This window comes from Hibiscus syriacus, unplaced genomic scaffold (assembly GCF_006381635.1).
Source record: "Hibiscus syriacus cultivar Baekdansim isolate YM2019G1 unplaced genomic scaffold, ASM638163v2 tig00111582_pilon, whole genome shotgun sequence".
NCBI classification, from domain to species: Eukaryota; Viridiplantae; Streptophyta; class Magnoliopsida; order Malvales; family Malvaceae; genus Hibiscus; species Hibiscus syriacus.
The window spans coordinates 12,110,188-12,129,281 of record NW_024063126.1 but is presented as its reverse complement, the minus strand read 5'-3'; the positions used below and the strand labels follow the sequence as shown (position 1 = coordinate 12,129,281).

The 19,094-nt window shown below is 33.6% G+C and overlaps 1 protein-coding gene and 1 pseudogene across 1 annotated transcript; one reads left to right on the top strand and one right to left on the bottom strand.

Annotated features, from left to right (window-relative positions):
- The first annotated feature begins 200 nt into the window (after positions 1-200).
- LOC120165187 lies at positions 201-1,656 on the top strand (annotated as a pseudogene).
- Positions 1,657-8,810: 7,154 nt separating this feature from the next.
- Positions 8,811-15,957, bottom strand: LOC120165160 (solute carrier family 25 member 44-like). The gene is made up of 7 exons (XM_039174741.1): positions 15,873-15,957; positions 15,718-15,807; positions 14,557-14,938; positions 10,119-10,315; positions 9,675-9,816; positions 9,170-9,323; positions 8,811-9,057 (listed from the first exon to the last, which is right to left on the bottom strand). Exons 2-7 carry the CDS (start codon positions 15,774-15,776, stop codon positions 9,032-9,034), a joined length of 960 nt encoding a protein of 319 aa, XP_039030672.1. The 5' UTR covers positions 15,777-15,807; positions 15,873-15,957; the 3' UTR covers positions 8,811-9,031.
- Positions 15,958-19,094: the final 3,137 nt, after the last annotated feature.

Here is a 19,094-nt window from a genome sequence, read left to right as displayed (position 1 = left end):
TATCTAGCCAAGTCGGGTGGATTTAAAAAAATTAATAAAAGAAATTAAAGCTCAGCCATATGATTTTCACACATTCATTAAATTAGAAAAGATGTAACTGAAAATTTTGATGGGTCATAATCCCCCCCTAATTATCTATATATTTGAAACAAAACAAAAGGAAAACTCATTCTTCCTTCGAATAAAAACAATATAAAGTCATGGCAGTACAACTTAATGTTGTCTCGGCCATGTCTATAATATTGTTTTTATTCATATTAGTCGTTGAAGCTCAAACAGGTACTATTAATGTCGTAGATAAGTTTGACGCAAAGGTCGACAAGAAAACGGATTTGAGTAAGGTTAGATAAATCACAATTCACTTTAATACTCCAACTCCGAGAGCATGTAGATTTTTTTTTTTAGCCATTGTTGAATGTTTGGAAAGAAGCATGTGGTTCAACAATTCTAATTCCTAAAGGGACATATTTATTAAGCCAAGCAAATTTTGAAGGTTCTTGCAAGGCTCCTATTGAGCTTCAAGTTCAGGGCATTATAAAGGCTCCAGCTGATCATAAAGCTTTCAAGGAGCCTGTATGGGTTACCTTTAATAAAGTTGAAAATTTCAAAATGTCTGGTGGAGGAGTTTTCGATGGCCAAGGAACCATTGCTTATCACATAGAAGGTTGTGCAACAAATGACTGCTGTAACCACCTCCCCGTCGTAAGGGTTCTTCCCTCTTGCAAGAACTTAAGATTTTTTATTTTAAATTATAACTAATATATTTCTCTGTGGCTCTATTAACCCTGAAATTAAACAGAATATAAGGTTTGATTTTTTTTTGACCAACGCAATGATACAAGATATAACTACCAAAGGTAGCAAACAATTCCATGTGAATGTTTTGGGATGCAAAAACATTACTTTTGAACGCTTCACTGTATCTGCATCTGATGAGAGCCGAAACACAGATGAGATTCACATTGGGAGATCAGATGGAGTTAATGTTATTAACTCAGAGATAAAAACTGGTGATGATGGTGTTTCAATTGGGGATGTTTCCAAAAATGTGGTTATTAAGGGAATAACTGTGGACCAGGACATGGAATCAATATCGGTAGTCTTGGACTGTATAAAAATGAAGAACCAATTATCAGAATTAAAGTCTCAAACTGCACCATCAGCGGTACTTCGAACGGTGTTAGAATCAAGACTTGGCCAAATTCTTACCTGGCATTGCATTGGATACGCATTTTGAGGATATCATCGTGAATAAAGTCAGCAACCCTGCTATAGTTGACCAGAAATATTGCCCACATGATAAATGCGATTTGAAGGTATGTGCATACCAATCAAAATCATAACGTAGTTAAAAGAGTTAATCAATCATGTAATAATTATTTTGTTCATGCAGGAAGAATCAACAGTTAAACTAAGGACCATCAGCTCCAAGAACATTAGCGGCACATCTGCGCTTCCAGAAGCTGTAACAATTATTTGCAGTGCTGGTTTCCCGTGTGAAAATGTGGAACTTTCCGACATCGACATTACGTATGGTGGACCGAAAGGACCCGCTATATCGGAATGTAAAAATGTTAAACCTATAATCATTGGCAAACAAAATCCACATGCATGTTCTACCCCAGTACCAGAAAAACCGTAACCCATCCATTTAAACAATCGCACGAGTATTCGATGAATTTTTAACTCATGTACTAATTCACTTTATATAAATGTGTTAATTTCATTCCTATTCAATGTTATCAAGTTGCATTTCCTCGGTAAGCTGACCTAATTTTATTGATAATAATGAAGTCGAAATGACTTACAAAATTATAGTATACCAATAAGAAGTATCCTCAAGAAACATAAAAGACTAGAATAAAAACAAATCACCTGAAAACAAGAAGATATAACTAGCCACAATCAAAGCCTATTCTCAAACACATCGAAAATAACCAACCACGTAAAGATGAAACAAACTTAGAAAATATCAAAAAACACCATCAAGGAAGTCACAAACAAAAACTCAGCAAGACACGAAAAACTATGTTGATCAGTAATGCCATTGACCAAGGACTCATCAAACCAAATGTCTCTATGAAAACATGTACAATCCTCACAGAAGAAACAAAAACTTCCAAACTTCATATCACGATAGCAATCCGTCAAAGAAAATATCACCAGACTAACACACCCAAGAAGTGCAGTAATGGCAGTAAAAGCTGAGCACTTTCAAGCGAGGCACCAAGTTTAATGAGATAACAAAATCACTTAAATTCACAACATTGAAACATGCTTCTGGGAACGAAACAATTAGATTGTTTACATCTCAAGGAGACATAAAAAGTTTACACTCCAATATCCTAAAGTCAAAATCAGATTCCTCCTATCCTTTTTACCTCAACCATGATCAAACGCTAAGTTCATCAGCTATTAACATTAATAAAAGAATCAAAATCAAGAATGACCTTACCTTAATGTACCAATCTCTTCCACATCATAAAATTGTAAAAACACAACCTAATAATGTCCCAACCACAAAAATTAGGAGGCAGTAGCCTCCATGCCCAACATTCATCCAACACAAAGATAATCACGACAACACATCAACCATATCGTGTATAAATATACAACAGTTGAAAAATCATTCATGATATCCTCTACATCACTATATGCACGATGATCCAAAATATTCTCTAGCATAAGTGTTTGTTTCACTTTTCCCCTTACAAATTGTTTTCTATTATGATATTGTGAATATGAAGACGATAAAGTCTTGATTCTACTATGTACATACTTTTTCTTCTTTTCTATCAGATTTATTTTTTGAAGTTTCCTTACTTTTGTTGCTTTATCCTGAAAAAGGACCCCAATAAACTCTTCTTATATCTCTTTCACTCGTGCATCTTCTTTCTCTCCAATTACCATCAAATTTCTTATATCTTGTTTTGAAAAAGTGTTCGTAAAAGTTGAGAATTGGTGCTGATCTTAACTAGATAATATAACCATTTGTGTTATTGACCCTTTAATGGTACTTATGTGTTATAACAAAAATGTTTTTAGTTGCAAAGTTATTTCTAAACAAATCGAACCGTTGATATCTAATATAGGCTTGTACACTTGTGAAATCATTATTAAGTCAAGATAAAATTTTGAGGATAATGTTGGATTAAAATCCATAATTATGGGCACATATTTTAATGCATATTGTTATCATAAAATATTATATAAATTAAGTAACTAATTATGTTATAAAGTCATAAAAGTGTATATACTATTAAAATTGTATTTATAATTTGATAAGGGACAAATTTATAAGTACATAAAATAATTGATTATTAAATCAGCTATATAAAGAGGTTATGACCTCCAAGAAATAGATCACTCGGATTTTCTCTTATCCTTATAAGAAAATTTATATCCAAGAGAACTTTATCTTCTTGAAATATCACAACCAAGAGAGATTCAAAGATTTCAACTGATTAATTCAGGTTCGCTTCCATATCTAGTATTTTATTCTTAATGATTTAGCATGATTATATCCTGATTGTTTTCATATCTATTATAATTTGGTTCTAGCAGATGAAATTTTTGTAAGGAAGAGAGTTGTTGCACCTTGATTTCGGGGTTAAAAGTTTTGAGAAACAATTTCACTAGTTTAAATGAAATTAAACTCCAGTGGAACAAATTAGAAGAAATGCCAAGTTTAAAAGATTTCATTGAATTAATTCTGAATTTTATAGAACTAAATTAAATGAAAACTCAATCTGGAGGGTCAGAACCTTGATTTCAGAAACGAAGATGTATAACTACACTTTTCCTTTTATTTATTAGATTCTGGCATTGGTATAAAATTTCTGCCTTGTGGTTTGGGTTATTTTTGCATATAGCTTAATATACATGTTTTCATAAGAAATTGTAATTGTTTTGGATGAAAGTTTTTTGGTAAATACCTTTACATTTATAAATATGAATGGTTAAATTTATTGATTATTTTAAATTAGGAGTAAATTGATAAAATGTATAAGTTTTGAATGCTAAAGCTATTATTGTATCATGCCACTTAACTATTATGTCTAATATTTAAAGGTCTAGTGACCTGTTTATAAAAATATTTTAATTGAATGAGTAAAGTATAATTTTTAGATAAAGAATATGACCTATTTATAATTTGACTAATAATTGAGTGAACTAAAATTTTAATGGCTAAAATGATTAAACTAATAAAGTTAAAGAAAAAGAAAAGAAACCTAACACCTTTAAGAAACAAAATAAGAATTAATGCATGGGGAAAATATGTGTATAGTCTGAACTCAATATCTTTATTAGTTCATTCATGCGATTGTTATCATTCATGTTTATTTCATGATCATAATATAATCATCTTTAAAATATTTATTTTAAAATTAGATATTTAATATATATTTTATTCGAATTTTACCATTTAAATATTTTTACCTTTTTTAATAGTCTGTGATGATTACAAGATAGATTTGTTCATAAGTTTTCTTAACTATTGACAACGCGTACACACCCTTCAAACGCAACTGCTCGAACTCAGAACTTCAAAGGAGAATAACATTTCCTTTAACTATCGAGGTCCCTCAACGGGTTCACCTCTTTTCTTTATTTCAAGTTTAAAACATTTTTCTAATATTGTATACATATATCTGTTCAGATAGACATCCTTTTTATTTGTTTTTTACAAGTAATTTGTATTATCATTCAAAGAAGCATGCTAATATGATACATTTTTAGGTCAAATTATGTTATTAGTGTTTTAATTATACATAAATTTTAGATTTGGTCTATGTATTTCAATTTTCAATTTTAATTTATGTACTTTTCAAGTTTTGAAATTTCATTCTTGACTCAAATAATGAATGTTAAATTCTAGGAACATAAACGATCAAATTGGATAACAGAGAATAAATCTACAATTTAAACATCGCGTAAAAACTAATAACAGAATTTAACCTAACAGATTTAACGGATGACGTCTAAGTCATGACTAAATTTTTAAAATTAAAAAAAATTATAAAAGTTTAAAATAATAAAATTAGAGAATATGATGATTAAATTCAAAACTTACTAATAATACAGGAACTGATTGCAAAACTTTACCCTTTTTTTATTATACCCTCACCCATAATGCCGACTAAATATAACTCGATTGGCTCCTTAATTAGCAATGTGAATAAAATAATTGAACACAATGGATATGATTTTACCGGAAAATCATGAGATACTTCACTTTCAGCAATTACGGTTGAATGATTTGTTATTGCAAGGCTGAGGTTTACGTGACGGCGAATTGGGCGGTGGAGTGCACGGGCCGGAACAAACTCGCCCGCATGTTGTGGTGCCGGAAAGAACTTGAAATCGAAATTCATTTTGAGCCAATCCAACGTTTTTGGACCCTAAACCTACCTTAGGAAGAAGGCTTTCCTCAATTGAGCTGACACAGTGTTCGGTTGAGCTCTTTGTCTTCTCTGATGAAGCGGCCGCCAGATAGTCGTTCGTTACCATGACCACCACCGTCGTTACGAGAATTGCTAAAAATAAACGTCTCCTTTGATTGTTATCTCCCATTGCTTAATTTCTCATGCTTTTCAACATTTGAGTAGTGAATTAGGAGGGTATCTATACATCGTGTGTGAAAGTGCGAGTGCTTTATTCATGATTTCCCATCTTTTGAATTATTGTGAGGTTTAATTATGCTTTCAATCCTTGTATTCTTTGCAAATTAATAAAATTGTTTAACATAAAGGACAAAAAAATTATTTTATCTTCTTTATAGTTATTAGGTCATCACTTAGCGGTAAAATTAAATTGGAGATAAAATCAAAAATCAATTTTTTTTAAAAATGAAAAATAATACATAGACTTTTTTTTGGAAGGGATGTACTTTACATGTTATTAAGAGGATAAAATATAAAAAAAAACGACACGAAACGTAGGTTTCGTTAAGAAATCTCTCCACACTTAACGGAGGAAAAAGAGTACACCATAAATGTGCAATAAAATATCGAAGCAGGTGGGTGGAGTTAATGTTATAAAATTAACATGTAAGAAAATAAATTTTAAATTATGAAATCGTACAAAGATGTTTAGCTTATTTAACCCATTGTAGGTGGAAGGAGTTATGGTCCTTAAATTGGATAGTTTAATGACATTTTAAGTCTATAATTATTTTCAAATCATTAATATTAAGTCCTGACCCCTTCCAAAAAAAGTTTCGGTTTAATTACTTTTTGGATCCTGACAATTTTAAAATTAATCAAAATAATTTTTGACTTCATATTTTTAGGTTTAATTATTTTTGAAGATCTTTTAATTTTTACATTAATAAGATTAAGATCTAACCCTGTTAATTTGTATGATTTAATTATACTTTAGGACACGATTCATTTTAAAATTGAACATTAATCCACCCACAATTCAATGCTGATTTCGTCCCTAAACAATGTTCTCACAATTTAATGATGTATTGGGATTAGACCAATACCATCAACAATAAGTGTCACCAACAACGCATAGACGCAGTTGTTCAACAGAAACTGATATGGAAGAGATATGTATTATTCTTCTTTTCTTTCTCGGTTTCTCTATCATTATAGTTTGGAAGAAAGTATTTCAACGTCGGTGAATACAAAAATTTGAGTTTGAGACTTTTAGGGTCAAGGGATTCATGCATAAATATACAAGAAAATTTCAGGATTTATGTATAAAACCAATATTAAAAAATTAACCATCGAGTGATTTAAAAATAAATTTTAAGAGTTTTTGTGATTTTTTTTTTAATTTCGTGAATCATCAAATCACTATTTAACCCTATTTTTTAATATCCTTTATTATATCCTTTTTCGCTACTTAAAAATCTTCTAAACAATCTTGAATGTCTTAGTTGTGACCATAACATTAGTATTTGGATTACACTTAAAAGGAGTACCTAACTGTAACTACTCCTGCAAGTGCAACATGAACAATAGCAATTAAACATCGCCGTTGAAGAGATGATTGGCCGGAAAATACTGCGTCACTTTTTGCAATCACGATTGCGTCCATCGCTGCAATTTGGAGGTACTCTCGGCTGATTGCGCGGTGGCGTGCATGGGGGTAAACCATTTCTCCCGCATGTTGTGACGGCTCGAACTTGAAATATATTCTGATCACCCAAAAAATTCGCTTCACTTGCTTCGTCGGGAAATAACTGGATTGTCTCCGACTCCACCAATCTGACGTCGTTTAACCCTACCTCGAGCTCCTCGGAAGCAGCCGCTGCAAAATAACGATTGGTGATCGCCACTGTTACCATGGTCATCAGAATTGCTAAAAGTATACCTCTCTTTTGATTGTAATAACATCCCATTTTTGTTGAGTGAGTTGTTTAGTAATGTGTTAAGAGGGTGCATATAAATATACACACGCATATATATATATATAAAGCCGCCTTTGAATATTCAGCATATGTGAAAGCGCATGTGGCTTTGTTCATTTTCCAGTATCGGCAACCTTATTCGTTATACATTATTCGGTTTTACTAATGGGTTGATAGCTATGAGAAAATAGGCAAATTTCTACTAATTAACTTCACCAACTTGGATTAAGATACGTTGAAATTTGTTGGTGAGAAAAGTGGGTGGTTGTGGTTGTCTTTTTTTATTTGGATGAAGAATAGTCGGTGGTTTAATAAACTAAAAGAGATGAGAGATACAGGGAAAGCTCCAAAGAGAGAAGCCGAGAGAAAGTTTCCTCTTCCATCAGCTTTACACGGTGATTTATATATTAACTTTAGTGTCATGTCTAAGCTGATAATAAATATTTGTATTTGTAGGTTAATAGGCTAAATAGATTTGACTGCGAGTAGATTACAAATCATGCAAGTCTGTCAGTGGTCAAGTCATAGATTGTAACTATCTCGTGAATATGGAGTTCTAGGGGCTTCGATGAATGCTGAAAGACATGTAACTCCGGAGGTTCAAAGGGACTCCGGAAGCCTCAATACTCGATAGGCGGATGAATTGCAGTGAAAAAAACCGATTTCTAAAACAGATCCAGAAGAGGTACAACAAAGTTGAAACTGTTGGTTTCCAGGGAGTTGCCGAATTCGCCTCGTGGAATTCAATGTATCGTGGCCTTTGCAAGTCAACCATTCCAATGTAAATGCATGCACTTTGAATATAACGCTACAAGAGTCATTCATGCACCATGGATGCCAACTTTACTTGACTTTGTAAAGTGTCTAGACAATGACCCGACAACGGAGGTTCAGAAGGACCAGTTCAGAATCCGTGAGACAATTGCCATCTCTAAACCCAGTCAGCTGAATTTGCCATGCAACAATGGTGACCCTTGAAAAAATTCGCTTCATTGGGAAATAACTGGACTGTTTCCAACCCCACCAATCCAACGCTGTTTAACCCTATGTTGACCTCATCGGAAGCAGCCGCTGCAAAATAATGATTGGTACTTGCCGCCGTCACCATGGTCATCAGAATTTCTATAAGTAAACCTCTCTTTTGATTGTAAAAATATCCCATTTCTATTCATTGAAGATCACATCATCCTTATTTCAAAAAAAAAAAAAAAAAGATCACATCATCCAACCAATCATGATAGTTTCATTCCAAGAAGAGTCCATTTCAGGCAGAGTAACAAAGTTTAAATATCTAAAAACAAAAATCAGATCACATTTGTATAAAGATACAATTTTTATTGCCTTTTCTGAAATATACAAATGGCTGCTTGCTTCAGTTTCTAACTTTTCAGATTGAAAAAAAAATATATTCAAAAGCATCAAAGAATCTTAGCCCCAGGTACAATGCGTTTCTTAAAATCAGTAACTAATCTTAAGTCATTAGATTGGTTTTCGTAGGATTGATGACCAAGTTTGCTGCACAATCGCAGGCCATCTGGACAACGAAAGAAAATAATAATCCAACACAGCTGTCTTCTGAAGTCTAACGGTGACATGAAGTTAACGGCGACCTAAATTTATGTTCTTCATGTGACACAAAGCAAAATTGATCGACTTTGTCGGTTAAGTTTAGTCATCTTTCACACATAACCGCTCTGAAATAGAATCAAAAGACATTTTCAAACTGAGTTCAGCTTATAACTACGAAGGAAACCAGAAGACACAGGTTAAAGACACAAGAAGTAAATGAGTCGAGAGGGTCCATACTCAGGTATTCATAAGCTAATATCATCGAGGTTCCCCAAGCTGAAGTACTGAAGAATCTTGGACCCAACCCTCTGTAAAAACCTTTCCAACCATCATCTGCAATTAAGTTCTTTATGACTTGTCTTGTAGAAGGTCGTTTCTCATGCCCCATCACCTGGAATACAGAAACGGCTAACTAATAAAACTAAACTAACGGGAAAATATGCAGTATATTGATCAAACAACCACTATGGAGATCTTGAAAAGGAAAAAGAAAATGCAGTAACCATTCTAGTTCTAATTTCAGATGTCTTTCAATCTTCAAATAATAAAATGGTTTACTTACTATAATTAGACACAATATTTATAATAGGAAATATCACATAAATTATCAAAAGAAGATGCGACTCCAGATTCAATAATGGAATGATCTAAATCACAATGCAAAGTTAAAAGAAAAATATGTCAACATAGAGAGGAAAAAAATATAATGAAGAATTAATGTCAACAAGGTCAGAAGAATTACCTGTAAGCGAGTCTTAATGGTATCCAATGGAGTTGTGATGCCGGAAGCTGTAGCACCTGCAATGATTCCTCCGGCAGCTTGCACTGACACTATTGTCCATGTGCTAGGAGTAACCTTCAGATCTGTGCCGTGATCTAGGAACCTACAAAAATGATAGTACATACTCAGTCACAACTAAAACAATAAGAATGCATCAAATGCCAGAAATTCTGTCACTGAAAATCATAATCGTGAAAAATCCATACCCTGTGGAAACCTACATTTCATCTAAGAATAACTGTGAATTAGGCCATAATTAGCCTTTTGATATAAAGTCAATTACTTGTTACACCATGTCCTATGGTTACCGGCTGTAAAAGCACATTCAACTCTTTTCCGTAAGGAAAACTTAACCCAGCCATAAACAAAAGAGAGAAGATAACAATGAAAGCAATCACAACTAACCTCCAGATAACACGTTGGCTTGAACCATAACTAGCCCACCATACAGCACTAGATGGAGAGTAAGTCATGACAGACAGACCAAATCCTCTGTATAATCCTCGGATTCCATCAGCCTTTATAACCTTACCAGCAACATCTAGACCCCCATTGTATTTTGCATGGCCGGAGTATCCTTGTACCATCAACTTTTGACTAATCTGTTCATAATTCATGATAAGGAAAATTTACCTTTTTCAGCTTCAGTTAAAAGGATAAAGAGCAATAAGAAGGACAGCATCTTTAATGGAGTGGAATTTATTCTGCATTAAAGCATTTTAAGAGTCCGGATAATGGACGACAGTCAGACACCTACCATGAGAATGCATATATATATATTTTTTACAGTGGAGGGAACAATTTCGTCAAACGGGGTGAAGGCTGTGTAGGAATTATAGAAATATATGATTATGTAAATATCCTTTAATTAAGGGATTCTGTAAATATTCTACAATCCCTTATTTTAAGGGATCATATCTCCTAGGATTAGTATCTTTCCTTTCTTAGAGTTTCCTACTTTAGAGAGATGATTTGCATAGAAATATATAATTTGTCCTATTCACAAGAATAAGAAATTACAGAGAATTACTCTGATTTCTACATGATATCAACTTAGGTTACGATTTCTTTCCAACCTAGACGATGTCCACTTCTACTCCGGAGATCACTTCGAATCCAGAAAATTTTTCTGGTTCTACTGCTCAATCAGAAGGTAATCTGGTCATGAAAAAACCAGAAGGTAAACCTCATGCTAAAGTTTTTTTTCTCCTCCCAGTCGACCCCTAATTGGATCCTCGATTCTGGTGCTACGGATCATATGACTGGTAATAAGGATTTGTTTTGCAATTTTTTTCCAAACTTTGGTAAAGCTGTCAAAACGGCTGATGGTTCTTTGTGTAAAATAAGACATGGCACTGTTATTCTCAATGACCAGATCGTACTTAAAAATGTCCTCTTCATACCAAATCTGGCTTGCAATCTCGTTTCCGTTAGTAAACTTTCCACCGACTTGCACTGCTCTGCAATTTTTAATGATATTGATTGTACTTTGCAAGCACTGAACTCGAAGAAGATGATTGGTAAGGCCAGCTTGCAGAATGGTCTCTACATTCTTCTTGCCTCTACTAAAACCGAAATCTCGAAATCTTTCACCGCCTTAGAAAAAGTTGATAATGTTATGTCATGGCACTATCGTTTAGGTCATCCTAGTTTTCACTATCTTGCAAAAGTTTTTCCTGCTCTATTCATTCATAAAAGGCCAAATTTTTTTTCTTGCAAAGTTTGCTCTCTTGCCAAACATACTAAATCAACTTATTCTCCTTCCAAATATAAGCCTTCTCACCCTTTTGCTTTGATCCACAGTGATATTTGAGGCCCTACTCGGGTGAAGAATGCTGATGATTGTAAGTGGTTTATCACTTTCATTGATGATCACAGTAGGATAACTTGGACTTATTTGCTAAAAGATAAATCTGAAACTGCTGGTGTTTTTACCCAATTTTATAACATTGTTCTCACTCAATTTGGGTCTAAAATTCAACTCTTTAAATCTGATAATGGCAGTGAATTTTTTGCTAAGTCTTTGGGTGCGTTTTTCAGGGAAAAGGGCATAGTTCAGATCAGTTCTTGTGTTGACACCCCCCAACAAAACGGTATTGCCGAAAGAAAAAATAGACACCTCCTTGAAGTTACTCGTTCTCTTCTATTTACCACTAATGTTCCAAAATATTTGTGGGGGGAAGCCTTATTAACTGCCACATATTTAATCAATCGAATGCCTAGTAAGATTTAACAATTTCAAACACCTCAATCTATATTTTTGCAATACTTTACCCATTTTAAACCTATCTCCTCCATTCTTCCACTTAAAATATTTAATTGTACTGTTTTTATCCAAAACATTGCTCCTAATAAGTCCAAGTTAGATCCTAAATCATTAAAGTGTGTATTGGTTGGGTATTCTTCACTTAAGAAGGGTTATAAATGCTATCATCCTCCTTCAAAACGATTTTTTACCACTATGGATATAACATTTTATGAGCAGGATCTCTATTTCACTCAGGCTGAATTTCAGGGGGGAGACATGGAAAGATTTTCAGCCACATCAGGTATCTCCTCCTATTCTTCATTCTCAACCTTCAGAATTGCCACCAATTTTGTCCTTACCTACAGATTTTTCACATGTAACTACTCCCATTGATCCACCGGTAGTACCTATCACTACTTCACCCATACCCACTTTAAATACCCTTCCTGAAAATACACCTACTCCCATTCAAAATATTCCACAAACAACACCAATCAAACAGCTCCGTTTCTATACAAGGAAAAGAAAACATATTCCTGAGGCTGTTTTGCAATCTGATGTTTGCCGAGAATTGGATTTAGGTCCAGCTGCTGAAATAGAAGAAATCAGTAAGTCCACTTCTCCTACTCTAGATGACTTCCCTATTGCTATTAGAAAAGGGGTTAGACAGTTCACCAAGCATCCTATTTAAAAATTTGTTGGTTATAATTCATTGATGCCGTCTTTTCAAGCATTTACAACAAACTTGGATAAAGAACAGGCTCCCACAAGCATAACTGAAGCTCTAAAGGATTCAAAATGGAGAAGGGCTGTTGAAGAGGAAATTTGTGCACTAGAGAAAAATGCTACTTGGACCGTTACGGACCTTCCTCAAGGAAAAAAGGCTGTTAGTTGTAAATGGATCTTTACTGTAAAGTATAACTCCAATGGTAGCATCCAATGATACAAAGCGAGACTAGTAGCCAGATGCTTTACACAAACATATAAGATAGATTTCACAGAAACTTTTGCACCTGTGGCGAAGCTGAATACTTTTCGAGTACTCCTAAGTTTGGTTGTAAATTGCGATTGGAAATTACACTAACTTGATGTAAAAAACGCTTTTCTTAATGGCAAGCTAGAAGAAGAAGTCTATATGAAGTTGCCACCTGACTTAAAGTCTGTTGAAGGAAGTAATAAGGTGTGCAAGCTCAATAAGTCTCTATACGGGTTAAAACAATCACCCAGAGCTTGGTTCGAGAGGTTCACTAAAGTCATCCTAAAAAACGGCTACAAGCAGTCCCTCGCTGATCATACTCTTTTCATCAAGGTAACTTCTACAAATAAGAAAGCTATCCTTATTGTGTACGTGGACGACATAATTCTTACCGGAGATGATGAAGAAGAGATTTGCAATTTGAAGAAGTTGTTAAATAAAGAATTCGAAACTAAGGACTTGGGAAAGCTAAGGTATTTCCTAGGAATGGAGGTGGCAAGGTCAAAAGAAGGACTTGTGATCAACTAAAGAAAATATGTACTTGATTTACTCAAAGAAACTGGTTTTCTTGGTTGTAAGCCGAATGATACACCAATGGAGGCAAGCTTGAAATTTAACAAAGAAGATGGGTCCTTAGTAGACAAAGAGAAATTTCAAAGATTAGTTGGGAAACTAATTTATTTATCCTTGACAAGGCCAGATATAGCATTTCCTGTAAATGTGATAAGTCAACACATGACTAATCCTACTGAAGAGTATATGGCAGCAGCAAATAGAATTCTCAAGTACTTGAAGAAAACTCCAAGACACGGTTTAATGCTTAAGAAGACACAAGACAGAACTGTTAAGATCTTTACAGATTCTAGTTGGGCCGGGGACCTTACTGAAAGGAGATCCACTAGTGGCTACTGCACCTTTGTTTGGGGAAATCTTACAACTTGGAGAAGTAAGAAACAATCTGTTGTTTCAAGAAGTAGTGCTGAAGCTAAATTCAGAGCACTAGCATTGGGAATATGCGAAGGAATTTGGCTACTTAAACTACTGAAAGAACTTGTCACTAATCAAGAGGATCACTTTGAAGTTTTGTGTGATAATCAATATGCTATTCAAATTGTCAAGAACCCAGTTCAACATGATCAGACAAAGCATGTTGAGATTGATAGACATTTTATTGCTGATCAAGTTAACAAAAAGGCAGCCACACTTTCATACATTCCTTCAGAAGAACAAGTTGCAGACATTCTTACTAAGGCTTTGCCAAAGCCTGTTTTCAATAAATTCCTATTCAAGCTGGGATTATACAATGTATATTCTCCAGCTTGAGGGGGAGTGTAGGAATTATAGAAATATATGATTCTGTAAATATCCTTTAATTAAGGGATTCTGTAAATATTCTACAATTTCTTATTTTAAGGGATCATATCTCCTAGGATTAGTATCTTTCATTTCTTAGAGTTTCCTACTTTAGAGAGATGATTTGTATATAAATATGTAATTTGTCCTATTGAAAAGAACAAGAAATTACAGAGAATTACTCTGATTTCTACAGGCTGCAACATAAAATTTTGCTTATAAAATAAGCTAAGATAAATTATCATGTAAGAAACTGAGTTACTGACCACATCGATTGGAACAAAAACACCTTGAGCAAAAAGAGATGCAGTCATTCCAGCAATTCCATTTGCTATAGCAGCTTGTGTGGGTTCAGAAAACTTAAATGGTTCAACCATACGGAAAGCAGCTACTTTCGTAGTTTCCAGAGCGGTTAGAAATATCACCCTGGCAGGAATCGCACCAGTGATGACCGTTCCAAACCCTCGATATAGACCAGGGACTCCATCTGTTTTCAGTAAGCCTCTGATAACTGAAAATGCATTTCTGTCTACAGTGTCCTTTGAAGCAACCTGAAGCCTAGTTTTTACAACAGATACTGGATACAATGCTACTGTAACTCCGGTAAAGATTCCAGCTCCTACAACGTAAAATTTAGTTTTGTCGAGTCTGCATCAACAGAAGAAACTAATAAGCATGAAAGAGTTACAAATAAAAGGATTTACAGCAGGAAAAAGAAACTATTTGCAAATCCAGATCACATTAGAATACCAATCAAGACAACTCAAAAGGGCATTAGGAAAGCAGGATCATCTTACAAGGATTGCCCTCGAGATTTTCACTAAGAAATCTATCCAGTTCAAAATTCTTAATCATTAATTGATTGAGGTTCCATCGGCTAATAATTCCATAAAAATTGATGAAATGAAGAGCAATTTATCGCACAAAACTCGCAGTTAAAGGGGAGAAAATCCAAGAAATGTTAAGAATAACACTAACACATGGTTGAAGAGGCAGCATTCATCCAAAATAACACATGGATACTCCGTTTCCACCCCTATTCATCTAAAATCTATCCTCATCACTGGTTTCTTTAACAGCAAAAATATCCATCCGAATTCTTCGAACTAAAACAAACCATAAAAAGACATCTTAGAGAAATGATTCAATCATTCGAACAGCTCAGTAAAATCAAATCTCGTGTCTAACCCTTAACCCATTGCACACAAAATTAAATAAACTAAAACCCACCTAATTGCATAAACCCAAGCTTAATAAAACCATTGGAATCAACCAAACAAAACCCAAAACTTGATTACAATATCAAAATTTCTATTAAAAGGAAGTAATTCTATTCATTCAAAGCATAAGAACAAACTAAAATCGGATCAAATGGAAGAAATAAAGTTTAAAATTAATTAAAGAGATTAACAAATGAAGATACGTACTTATCCCAGTTAATCTCCGTCTGACCAAACGTCTGCATTCGCGAACTCGAAGCATCCATTCTAAAATCAATTGAAAAGAAAAGAAAACTCCTTCAAATTAATCCACCTCTTTTCCTTGGAGAAAACAGCAAAACAGAAATCCTTTAAAATAATATTCTTTTTTAATTTCTGGGTTTATTTTTTTGCTATTCAAAGAGCCTGTATTCCCAGATTTCTTGACGGAAAATATCTCTTTAGAATGTAAAATCTGTAAAATCTAATTAAAAACTCTTTTCTCTCGGTAAAATTAGTGGAATAACCCACGCGGGTCGATTAATTAGTGTAATAGGATAATTTATTTTTTATTTTGGCATCTAGGCAAAAAGTTATAATATAATTGGAGTTCAGCGTGATGAATTTTGTTGGATATAATTTTTTAATAGTTTATGGGACGTGAGTCATAGGGGTCAAATATATTTAATATATTTCACGGGACTCATTATGGGGACTCGTCACGTGAACATGATGAGTTCGAATAAAAAATATTTTTTTAGAATTTTAAAAAACATTATAAAACACACACATATATATATATATATATATATTAATGGTGATGGAACTCGTCACACATGCATAACGAGTTTCAAAGGGTAAAATTTTTTAAAATTTTTAACCATTGGCCATTAGCTAATTTTTTTTAATTCAATGGAATTCCTCACGCCAGTGTGATGAGTTCCAACGACTATATTTGGGAGATGATTTTAGTATAAATAGGGGTTTAAGGTGAATGTTTTGATGTATAAGAAGTGAGAAAAATTTGAGATTATCAAAAAATTTGGATATGATTTGGCGAATGGTGTTTATGGATTTGATAACACCGACTCGAAGATCGACAATTTAGATTCAAGCTTTTTTTCATGTGAATAGTGGGAAAAAGAGACAATAAAGTACGTAGTTGAGGATAAGAAGAAGATGATGAAAATAGAAGAGAAGAAGAAAAAGAAGTATGCAGATTTACTGAAGCGACGTAGCAAACGACTCGTTAAGATATAAGAAAAAATTAAAAAATTTAGTATAAAAATTGAGAAGAAGAAGACGAAGAAAAAAAATACGAAAGTGTCTTAATCAGACGTAGTGAACAAATTGAAGAGAGATATAAAAAATAGAAAATGAAATATGTACAAATATTGTTTTGTATGGTTTTAATTTATGTATGAAGTTGTCTTTATTAATTAAGTAATTATTGGATTAAGTAAACTTATTTAGTAATAGTTTGCAATTATATAAAAATTGAAGTAAAAGTTTGAAGTAATGATGTTCAACTAAAAAAACTCATAAACATAGTGGGGAAGAGTACAAGTTTAAAAAAGAATATAGTCAGAGTACAAACTAAAAACATAGTGAAAAACATAGTTAAAAGAGTAAAAGTAAAAAAGATAACATAATATTTTTAAAATCTATTTTAGCGTCTAGTCTGATATTTAGAAAGATGAGGATAATGCTTTCTGTTATGCCCTTCACCTCTGCAGTGGCCACAAAGTTTTGGTAGACATGACTTTCTTTGAGGATCATCTATATCGATATAAATTCAGCTAAATTCAGGTCGACCTCTTAACTTCCTACGCAATTAAGGATTTGGCAATCATTCTTCAGAAATTGTTGATGTAGGCCAGTATGCTTCATTTGGGAGGAACTTAAAGTCACAACTGTAAATGTTATACATAGTGTGCAAGTTATAACAGTCATCAACATATAAGTATATGTCAACATTAATGTGCATACATGCAACAACAACGTGAGCGTATGAGAATCTAAAAGCTTGAAATCGACCACAATCATACCATCTTTTATTAAGATTACCAATGTACGTTGTTGAATTACCTCACTCATATGGTTGAACTAGTGATTGGACAACGAAATCAGAATCAAGTCTGGCAAAATTATGGACAAACATTGATGTCATATGTGTTTGATTATTTTGCATTGTCTTCTCCAAATTTGGAGCCCAATTTCTCTCATCGCTGATCATGGCGTCTATTTATGCACTTTTGTTTGCCCATACTTTTCCCAACCTAAAGTATGTTTCCCTAACAATACTTGCTATCAGGAGATGTCGAGTCCCTTTCAGCACTGAGTTGATACATTCAACAAGGTTAGTAGTCATATGGTCGTCATGTCGACCCTCAACATCATATGCTTGTGACCATCTCTCCCTAGGTATTTCAACAGCGAATTCATACACATCATCTCTGTATCTTCTCAAACCTAAAAAGCAGTAAAGTAAATGTTATTGAAAAATACAAAAAAAGAACATAAATGAAGCATAAATAATTAATGAGAAATGACATAATAGTTACCCATTTTGATAATCTCTTTTTTTATTATCTTTTTCTGCTTAAACATCTTCATAGCATTATACGCAATATGACGTATATAATATGTCGAATATGCGTGGGGAGGCGTCCATCTACTCTTCGGTCTATAAATTATACTTAACAACCAAGGTGATCGATCTGAGATCATGCAAACCCCATCTTGAGTGACAACATGGAAACGTAAGTTAGAGAGAAAGAAATTTCAAGTTTCCTCCGATTCATTTTTAACAATTGTGAAAGCAATGGGGAAAATATTTCTGTCTCTATCTTGTTCAACATCTATCATCAAGACGTGCCTGTAGAGCCCATACAAAAAAGTCCCATCGACTTGAATGATTTGTTTGCAAAATTGAAACCCTTCAATTGCTGACTTAAATGCTCAGAACAATGGCGGTAGACACCGTTGGATCTCAGAACGCACAATACAACAATCAATTAAACTATCAAAAGTATTATGTTAGTATAATTAAAGAATTGATATTACAAATTTCAATGTTAATGCAAAAAATATTAATATTTACTGCATATCTACCGGCGATATCGATCCTTATCCGGATATCTACTTTGGTTGCACCCGATAACTTTGTATCGGTTATTCGGTGTCTCCATCTAAACAAAAAATAACAACTACATTATTTATTGTCTTTTTCAAAATATTTAAATAAATATTATAAAATATCAAAACTTTAAATATAGGAATTTACCTTGCGGTGAGAGGAAACTCTATAGGAACAGATGTAATAAGCGTAAAAAACATGAGACAATACCACTCCCATGATTAGAGCAAAACTAAACAATCCGCTACATTCGCTTTTTTTACCTCTAACCACTATGGTCGTCTTGCAAAGTTCACGATACAAAAAAGCCAAAGTTGCAGAACCCCAACTATATTGGCGACATACAAGGAAATCGTTCAAAGCTAGAAGATATTGGATATGCACCAAATTACTCGATTTATCCAGTAGCAATATCCCTCCAATCAACGTCATAAGATATGCTCGGGCTGCATATTTTACCTATTGC